The sequence below is a fragment of the Phoxinus phoxinus genome, assembly GCF_949152265.1.
Source record: "Phoxinus phoxinus genome assembly, chromosome: 19".
NCBI lineage: Eukaryota > Metazoa > Chordata > Actinopteri > Cypriniformes > Leuciscidae > Phoxinus > Phoxinus phoxinus.
In genome coordinates, this window is record NC_136894.1 from 15,331,789 (window position 1) to 15,341,633 (window position 9,845).

A 9,845-nucleotide genomic window follows, 5' to 3' on the forward strand; every position below is an offset into this window, starting at 1 on the left:
TAAACTACCTTATTTTATTGAATCTTTTATCATTATTTCCTACCACTGAATGCTACTTTATCGTTGACATTTTATCAACCTCTTTGTATTTGTAATTTTTTTTCTTGTAGTCTATAAGCATGTTTTTTTGTATTTGGTTATTATTGGATTTATTTGGATTCGGTACATGCATAAAGCTAGATGGATAAAATATCTATACCTTAATCATCTTTTAATGGATAAACAAGACATTGCTGTTTAAACCAAAACTTATTTCAGTTATTTATTTTACTAAACACTGTTTATTGTACACATACAAACAAAAGAACATGGCAAAACAAACAAATCTGAATTAATTGAATTTATACACTTCTACAGAGACATTATACAGTACACACACAGTACTGCAAAAACTGCATTCTTATAAAAATAATAATAAAAAAAATCAACTAATGTTATTTTAATTCATCTTCATCCTCAGTTACCTTAATAATGAATTATTTGTAATATAAACAAACAGTAAATGTGAAAATAAACACAAGAGTATATATACTCAGTCCATATCCTCATGTTGATAAATTGGTTCTGGTAGGTAACAGGTAACGCTACAGGTGACCCCGTCCCATGATTCAGGAGGCTGGAAGAAACAACCCATCAGAGCACTGTAAAGTTCCTCACTCTGGTCCATAAATCTCTCATTTGCCTCCATCACATTTATCTCAGAGTCTGGATCTGCAACACAGAGAAGCAAGATGTAATGTAAACTATCGTTTGTATGACATCGGGTTACAATTAAAAGCTGTGATTAGTGCTTTTGTGGAATATTGAATCCAAAGTGTAAAAAAAAAAGTTAGGTAACATGCCCAATATGCAAATAAATACTTACACTCAAGGTCATCATCTTCCATCTCTTCACCCTGTGATTACAAAAACAAATGTATTAGACACTAAGGCTAACAAAATACGGAATATAACTTATACAATCTGATAAACAAGCACAGCTGACTTGCTGACAGTAATAGGAATATCATTTAATATGCACTTTATAAAATGTTGCTGATTGGTTCAGGCACATTTGGCATGTCCTGAAAAACTGTGCACAAATTAAATCACATCTACTTTACCTGTAGGATGTTTTGGGAAGGATCTAAGTAGTTGTAATCATAGTTCCAGTCATATGTAGACGAGTTGCTGGAGTACCCTGGGTAATAGTACTGGTTCAGATATGAGTTATGGATATTATAGCTGTCTGCATGCAATTGCCCATTTTGCTTCTCAGACGACTCTTTCTTCTTCCTAGAGTAGGGAAGGATTTGAAACATTAATGTCAACTTTTTTGTGATGACAGCATTGTTTATACAGTACTTGAGATTTGATCAAAACACTAACTTATAAACGTTGGCACGCAAGCCTATTTTGCTACGGACATTAACGATACCTTACTACACACTTTACACTGAGTAATGCTTCTTTTCATATGCCATTCAAAAGTTGGAAGTCTAATGTTCACAGAGGCTCAAAAATACAGTGAAAACAGTAATATTATGAAATATTGTTCACATTTTAAACACCTGTTTTCTATTGCAATATATTGTAAAGTGTATTGTGATAATAATATGCTTAAAAGTATTCCTATGATGGCAAAGCTGAATTTTCAGCATCATTACTCCAGTGGCACATGATCCTTCAGAAATCATACTAATATGATGATTTGATGCTCAAGAATTATATCTTACTATTATCAATGTTTAATAGAGATTTATTTATTTATTTGGAAACCATGATACTTTTTCACTGAGCTGTGTTTTTTTGTTAGAAGCAAAGTTTGTGTCCAGATTACCGGTAACAAGGAAATGAAAACAAATCCAACCTCATCACATCATTTCCTATCATAACAAATACTCACTGTTTATTTGCAGCCAGACTGAGGCGTAAATGCTTCTTCCCGAGTCCAGAAGCACCCTGGAGTTCTGCCAGAGCCTGTCTCTGCTCTCTCTCACTCTCAAAGCTCACAAAGCCACAGCACCTACAAAACAACCGGAATCAGCAGAAGGAAATGAAGAGGAAAACATTTGACAGGAACTTATCCATCAGGTCTCACTTTGTGTATCCATTGCTGTCCAGAACTATCTTCCCATTGCAGCAGGATGAAAAATGAAAATTAAAGAACTCGTACAACATGCCATCATCCACGTCTGGGGTGAGATCCGACACGAAGAGGGAGAAAGTATTGCTGCAGGAAACAGCAGTAAGACAGCGCTGAGAGCATGTTTTAATGAATCGCATTGAGTTACCACATCTATAGCAGTTTATTAACTTTCACTGAACTCTATTTTCACGGATTGATAGTCTACTGTTGACCACTTTGTGCCTGCACTGGACATTTTCATTATGACAATCCCTGACTGACTTTGATATTCATGAGAACTGTAAATTAACTGTAAAGCCCAAGATACTTCAGGGATCATACAGGCCTAATCTATTACACAGCTATTTTTCATTTTGCTTTGAATTTGCAAATAATAAAAAGCACAAAAAAATATAACAGTAAAAACCTAAGCTCAAAAGCTTTTGGAAGCTGCATGTCAGGTTTGAACAGAATTACTGTTAATTCTGAAATTAAGAATTCTGTTTGTAGGTTTATTGAAGCTGATTTTGTTGAACACTATTCTATACTCATCCTCCACAAACAAAGTCTGTAATGATATATTTTCATCCAAGCCTTCTTTTTGTCCACACAGGATCTTCTTTGAATAGTTATTTGCTTTCAGCACTATATTGCACCAGTCAAAAAAAAAAAAAAAAGCAAAACATTGTATGGTAGTCCACTCAGAAAAAGGAAAAAATGCATTTCTTACCAGCTTTCACCATGTTTCCCATAAGTGGAACGACTCAACTTGAACCTCTTTGGCTGTAAAGATTGCATTTTAATTTAAAGTGATGATAGAACAGTTTAACATTTTATTTTATGAACTGTTCTGCAGTCTTAAAATTTTAAAATATTAACTTGTCATCACTTCAAGTGAGAATAAATTGTGAATGATTACAGGAGTGGCACCAGGTAAAGGTTTTCCATTCACTTTGCGGAGGCATCTCTCTACTGATGTCTCATCTCTCAGCTCCACAAAGCCATATCCTGCCATTTTCCTGGAGAGATCAACAACATCCCACTTAATGAATGATAGATAGATAGATAGATAGATAGATAGATAGATAGATAGATAGATAGATAGATAGATAGATAGATAGATAGATAGATAGATAGATAGATAGATAGATAGAATTCTTTACCCTGTTATTTTGTCTCGGATCAGTCTGACTCCCATCACAGTTTCTCCCATATGAGCAAAAGCTCTGTGTATGAACTCTTCATCCATGTAGGACTCCAGCTATCAACACAGACACAACGAACTTTACAGCGTCACATTCTCGTTTTTGTCAAAACTGTAAACAAACAATAAAACACTTATAGCGAAATATGTTATATTTGCTGAACTCACGTTGCCCATCCAGAGGCTGTTCATTTTGCGTTCGTGTGCTGTTCCTATTTGTGTGTGTTTACATTACCGTATAATTATTGCCTTTTTATTTCCAAACAGTCGCCACCATTCTTTCTTTCTAAAGTAAAGCCAGGTTGAGTTACTCGCAGCACGTGCAAATGTTTATAAAGAAGTTTGTCCTGTTGTCCGACGGCGCCATCTAGAAGCGAGAACCAGCACAGACCAGTAAGTAGTAAGACTGGGACATATTGCCTAATTAGAAGTTAGAGGTATTTGACAGTTTTTTTCATAATATGCATTTTTCGTTGAACGCAGTACGCATGCGAAATTCCCGCCCCGCCCCATGTTTGTGGCTGGCTGGCTGGCTGGCTGATCGACAAACAACTAAGCCCGGGAAAAGACAATCATATAATAGAAACGTAAAAGCTGATAAGCTTAAAAGAAGAAGAAAAAATTGTCCATTTGTAAGAAGGAAGAGGAAACAGTTTTAAACTTCATACATCACCCAAGGTTAATTTGCCACCCAGTACAGTAGGTGGCGATAATGCTCCTTAGGAGTTAATCGTCATTAAACAAGAAGAAGAAGAAGAAGATAAGCCCAAGATGAATTCTGTACATCACTTTCATGTATGTTCACAAACATGTGAAACTTTATTATTTGAGGGTAATGGGTGAGACCACTGTTACCACACATTTGCCTGATTTAATACTCATGTACTTTCAATATGTGATATCCATTGCGGTTTGAACCATGTGGTAAATAAATATTTGTAGGTGTGTCTGTCACGAATACTCGATTATTTTTTTTGAGAGCTCGATTTAAAAAAAAAAAAAATCCTGGATTGCAATATCGGAAGTGGCGCATTCCAGGAGTCACGCGACCACGGACGAGAATCCACGAACTTTTTCTAAGGCACGATGTAAAAATCATAATATAATATAGCTTAGGGTAGTGCTATTATTTATAAACCTATGCTAACACAGGATAATGCATCAATATGGTAAACCCCTTGATCTGAGTTTGCACGTTTTGATGTCCATGTGTTTTTGTTCAAGAAATGTGGCTGTAGTTTTTCTACAGCAAAGAAGTGGCCAAATATTAAAGATTAAGTGGACATTTTAAAATGTTGTTTAGCCAATATTACACAAGGATTTGATCATGCTGTGAAGTGTCACAACAATCACCAGCATATAATAGACCTCTGCAGTATATATTATGTATAGCTAAGTTGATTGTTTATATTATAAATATTTATACCAATTTATATTGCCTCATTGTTATTTTATATATATATAATATGGCTGTTGTTCAAAAATAGGTCTATTTTTATTTCCACAAAAATATTATCTGATTACTATTGTCCAAATAATCAACCGATTACCAAAATCATTGCTAATTTGTATTTAATATTTATGCTTTTAGTTTGTATATTATGTTGCGTAGAGCTACAATTGCACCATTTTTTATATATATATATATATATATATATATATATATATATATTTCACAATACAATTCTACTAAGGCACGCATTTGGCCAGCAGCCCTGATCACCATTGCTGTGTTTTTAAAGACCAGTATTGATGTTGATCTTTTAAATATCTATTCACTATTGTGAATGATCTATCTACAAAATGAAATGAGTTATTGGTTAATTTTCATGTTTAGATAGCCTAATGCTAAATTTAAATCTTCATATTTATGCTAAGAATATTTATGTGTTCATATTCTATATAGCCTAGCTTGCCATCATTTTAACAAATGTTTTAATTTCTCACACTTCTGACTTGGCTATATCAGAAATTTAAATATGAATATGCAATGTCTAAGATCCCAAGCAAATCGAACACTAAACTGAATTACAGTAGTAAACAATTGCATTTCTAACAGTGGCATAGTTAGACAACTTTAAAATGTGAATTCACAATAAAACAAGAGCAGTAAATTACTGTGATGTTAGCATCATTCTGCATGCATTGATTTCACAGTAAATTTATTGTAAAATAATACTGTTTAATTCTGTAAAATCCTGTCCAATTATGTACAGTGTGCTGTAAACCTTTTTTTTGTTGTGTGTGGGTGAATGCATTACCAGATTATTTGCCTACAAGAGCCATTTGACTTTCTAGAGTGCTGCAGTGTTCCAGAGCGATCGCTAGTTCAGTGATATGTATATTTTGTTTTACTAGTTGGGAGTCAATTCTATAGCCCTACTATCTCTCTTCATTCTTCAATTCTTGTTCAGTCCAAAACTGTGAGGAATTAGACTCCACTCCTTATTCAAACAACAATTCAGTTTCAGAGACGATTCCGATCTGCATTCAAAGCTAAATGGAGGGCCATGTGATGTAAATCCCCTTTAAGATGTTACTTACCTGGTGAGGTTATTATTCAATTTAACATTCAAAGTGATGCATATAAGCAGCATACTGTGATTCTTCCAGATCCAATAAAATGTTTTCACAATAAAACAACACATTTAGTATTTTTTTACAAATGCTGTATTTTTAATGTGGTACACAGGTGTAATATATTTATGGAGGAATCACAACAGTGACAAGAAACACTTAGGCTGTGAGAGGATCAAGAGCAGTCAAGACAGAAACTACAAGAATGAGAGCAGCTTTAGCAGGACACTCTGGGCCAGGGAGGATGAGAGATGAACTCTGGGACACCATCTGAGGCTGCGACAGCAAACACTAGGGAGGGGAGGCCTTGGCTGGAACTTCTTTGGCAGCCGTCGTGATAGAAACCTTTGTGGTGGACATGATGGCATCGGTGTGACCCGTTCAGTCATGTCAGGAACCTCTGGCAAGCTGTGCAACTGGAGCTGTGGAACCATAGCAGGAATGAGCTGTGGAACCATAGCAGGAACCTCCAGTTTGGGACAAGGACCTGTTATATGACATCTCTGACCTTCTTCTGGAGCAGCAGCATCAGGAACCTTTTGGGTGGCCTTCACAGGGATTTCTGGAGCTGTCCAGACAGGATCTCTAGGCCCAAGGCAACTGAGAACAGGAGCTCTGTGGCTTGGGCCATGACTGAAACCTCTGATGCCTCTGTGACATTGATCTCTGGCCTGGGACCTGGATGCCAAAGGCAAGAACCTCTGGGGCGGCAGTGCGAGGAACTTGTGCGATGGGCTTGACCGTGAGCTCTGGTTGACTCCATTATTAAAAATAAAACAAAACTATTTACATTACACATCCCTAGGCAAGTAGTTCCACAAGATGTTAAAACTACCACCTCAAGCCAAGGCGGCAGACACAACCAAAGGCCTGCCAGCCCAGCAATACGCTAAGGCTGGAGGGATTAAGGGGGCCAACTTAACTGACTAAGGCTAAACTAACTATTTAAAATGCACATCTCTAGGCAAGTAGTTCCGCAAGATGCTAAAACTACCACCTCAAGCCAAAGCACCAAATGGAACCAAGGCCTGCCAGTCCAGCAATACGCTAAGGCTAAAGGGAAGGGAGGAGCCAGGCTGACCCTCTTCTCCGTGACAATTACAGGGGGACCTGAAACAGAATGGGAAATTGTAGAAATTAGACAAACATACTGTATTTCATAAGATACAAAAATCTGTGCAGTGTATGAGGATTGACTAATATGATCATTGCAGCAGGTGTTGAATGGTAAAGCAAGGAAGCTGATGTCCACATTCAGTGCATCAAACCAAACCAAAAAATAAACACTTTTTGGATGCCAATAAATCTTCAAAATAATTGTGCCTTGTCTTATACTAAGTACCTTGTACCACTCATGGAACAGCATCTCCTCCAGATGAAGCCTCTGCTCTGGGTCGTTCTTCAGGCAACCGCGAATAAAACAGCAGCAAGAAAGTTGGGAGAGATGTCTTATTAGCTTTAGGCCCCAGAATGCGTTTTCGGGTCTGAAAACACGAGGTGCACTGCACTGCCTTTTTTTGGTTGACTTTGTTGCTAGGGAACCACCAAAACAGCTGTCCTGACAGTCTAATCAAGGATTGTAGTGCGAGCGCTCTATAATCTTTGGTTTGCTGTTAAGGAAACTGCCATATTAGCAAAAACTTAGCAGAAAAAATATGGACAAGCCTTGATCGAGGGTGAGAGATGAACAAAAACCCAGAGGACAGGGAAACCGAGATCCGCGTTGGTACATGAGACCCTCAGAGAGAGGAGACACCGCAGGGAGTACCACCACTTGGTCCAGGAGATTCGACTTGATGATGGTCGGTTAGAGGCTTATTTTAGGATGAGTCAGGGCCAGTTTGACAACCTGCTGTTAATTGTCGGACCTAGCATCACAAAAATGACCACCAACTACAAGGAGTCCATCGGTCCTGCCGAGCGGCTGAGCATTTGTTTACGGTAGATAATGTAGTTGGTTGTAAAGATGTAACATTAGTTAATTTTAATTACTAGTCTATATCCTGCTGAGTAGTTTAACCTGTGATCGTACAGCATAATTTATTAGTTAATATTTAGTAATGTATTTAGTATCAGTAGGCTACTCAAAATCTGAAAAGCAACTAATTAAAAGTATCAGACAAATGTAGTAAAAGTAAAAGGCACAGTATTTACCTCTGAAATTGTGCATAGACGCACATAATTGCAGCCTGACTTGAGGTCTAGGTGTAGCTAATTATTAGTCTACCCAGGGCTGGTGCTATGTATGAACCGATACCTGGAAATTCTGAAAATGAAATGTAGGCTCTTGCACTACCCACTGTAACTCCCTTTTATATTACAGATTTCTAGCTACTGGAGATTCGTACAGAACAATTGCATTCAGCTACAGGGTTTGATTCTCTACCGTGGTGGGCATTGTAAAATAGGTGTGTGAGGCAATCTGGTCATGTATGGTTGGAAAATACATTCCATTTCCTGGAACGGAGGAATGGAAGGCCACTGCGGAGGACTTCCAGAAATTGTGGAATTTTTCTAATTGTGTTGGAGCAATTGACGGGAAACGCGTCACAATCCAAGCCCCAGCAAATAGTGGCTCCCAGGTCCACAATACAAAGGCTCATTCTCCATTGTGATCCTTGCTGTGGTGGATGCCAGATATCGCTTCAGGACGATTGATGTGGGAGCATATGGCAAGAGCAGTGATGGAGGTACGCTTTCCTCATCAGTGCACCTCTTGCCATCAGCTGGGGAGCAGGGTATCACCCAGGTTGGCAGCAACCACACCTCCAGAGATGAGCTGGCTGTGAGAGAAGAGTTTGCCACTTATTTCTCTTCCTCTGCTGGTGAAGTGTCCTGGGAGCAGGTACTGTAGCTGTGTCTTAATTCACCATCTGAAGACACGATACATCCAACATGATGTCATATGCAAGTGTTAAACACTGAAACACGGTTAAACACAGCAGTCATTTTGACATGTCATCACAATTTTTTCACTGCAAAAAACACGTTCTGTCTGATTGGAGCCTTAGATGCGTCATGATGCAACACGTTTGATAGATAATACATGCCAGAGTAGGTGAGCTTTTCAGGAGGCCCACACACCTGAAATTGATCAATTTGACCTCCAGGGTCTCCATATTAACTAGGATGTTCGGCATCTTGATGTCCCGATAAAACAGCACACGGCAACGGTGTCAATCACCTGCCACATGAAATGACTTGCCAACTCCTTACTCTGTTCTGGATTGTCCTGCATGGCCAGCAACTCTATGAAGTGGCGACAGCTGGGGCCTTGATTGGCCATGACTGTCAGGGACGCCTCAAGAGGAACCTTTCTGGGATGGTCAGGCTAGAAGAAAGATTTTATGATGGTGAGATGTAAGCAGTTTCTCAAATAAGGATTTAGGCCAGTCTGTTTCTCTATTGAAACATTTGTACTCTCTCATTTACATCAATATAAGATGACAGTGACTGGGACGAGATGACACAGAGAACACAGTCTACTTACAAGACTGATGTATGGCACATTCTCTGTCTTCACAGCGAATTTCACAGCCATACTGAAACACAATCAAAGACAGTACAGTTAATTTCCCGTGCTATACAGTTCTTCAGGCTGGGTATAGTTCGGCAACTTAGGGGGGTTTCGGGGCATGCTCCCCTGAGAAAATTTGGATTTCTCTGACCTACATATGTGCATTTTAAGGTGTTTGAAGGCCAAAAAAATTGGAATACAATAGAAGCAAATAATGAATAAAAATAAGTTTATTTGTATTATGTACAAACTTTTGTTTCGTCATGTTTTCATAGCCTAACGTTACCTCAATAGCGTTGCTAGGAAACATGCACAGACGCGCGCGGACATGGATTTCTGTCGGGCAGGAATGTTTATTTTAAAACAACCACAAGTAGATTAAGTGTTCATAAACCGCATAACGGCCAAAAAAGTAACAGACTATGCAAAAATCGGTCTTA

General features: G+C 38.2%; 1 protein-coding gene across 2 annotated transcripts; it reads right to left on the bottom strand.

Moving 5' to 3' along the window:
* Positions 1-106: 106 nt before the first annotated feature.
* trnau1apa (tRNA selenocysteine 1 associated protein 1a) lies at positions 107-4,041 on the bottom strand. 2 transcript variants are annotated; one of them, XM_079590621.1, is made up of 10 exons: positions 3,985-4,007; positions 3,480-3,678; positions 3,271-3,368; positions 3,027-3,126; positions 2,838-2,890; positions 2,081-2,212; positions 1,886-2,005; positions 1,104-1,275; positions 866-896; positions 107-711 (listed from the first exon to the last, which is right to left on the bottom strand). In XM_079590621.1, exons 2-10 carry the CDS (start codon positions 3,501-3,503, stop codon positions 533-535), a joined length of 909 nt encoding a protein of 302 aa, XP_079446747.1. In that variant the 5' UTR covers positions 3,504-3,678; positions 3,985-4,007; the 3' UTR covers positions 107-532. The 2 variants fall into 2 exon arrangements, with proteins under 2 accessions (XP_079446747.1, XP_079446746.1); XM_079590620.1 differs by having other exon boundaries at positions 233-711; positions 3,980-4,041.
* Positions 4,042-9,845: the final 5,804 nt, after the last annotated feature.

What these genes read in the sequence shown, in the direction of transcription:
- trnau1apa (XM_079590621.1), bottom strand. Translation starts at nt 3,503, where the DNA reads ATGAACAGCCTCTGGATGGGCAAC. An exon ending in ATCCGAGACAAAATAACAGG is followed by an intron (nt 3,127 to 3,270) that starts GTAAAGAATTCT and finishes TGATCTCTCCAG; the next exon opens with GAAAATGGCAGGATATGGCT. An exon ending in AGTCTGGCTGCAAATAAACA is followed by an intron (nt 1,276 to 1,885) that starts GTGAGTATTTGT and finishes TCCCTACTCTAG; the next exon opens with GAAGAAGAAAGAGTCGTCTG.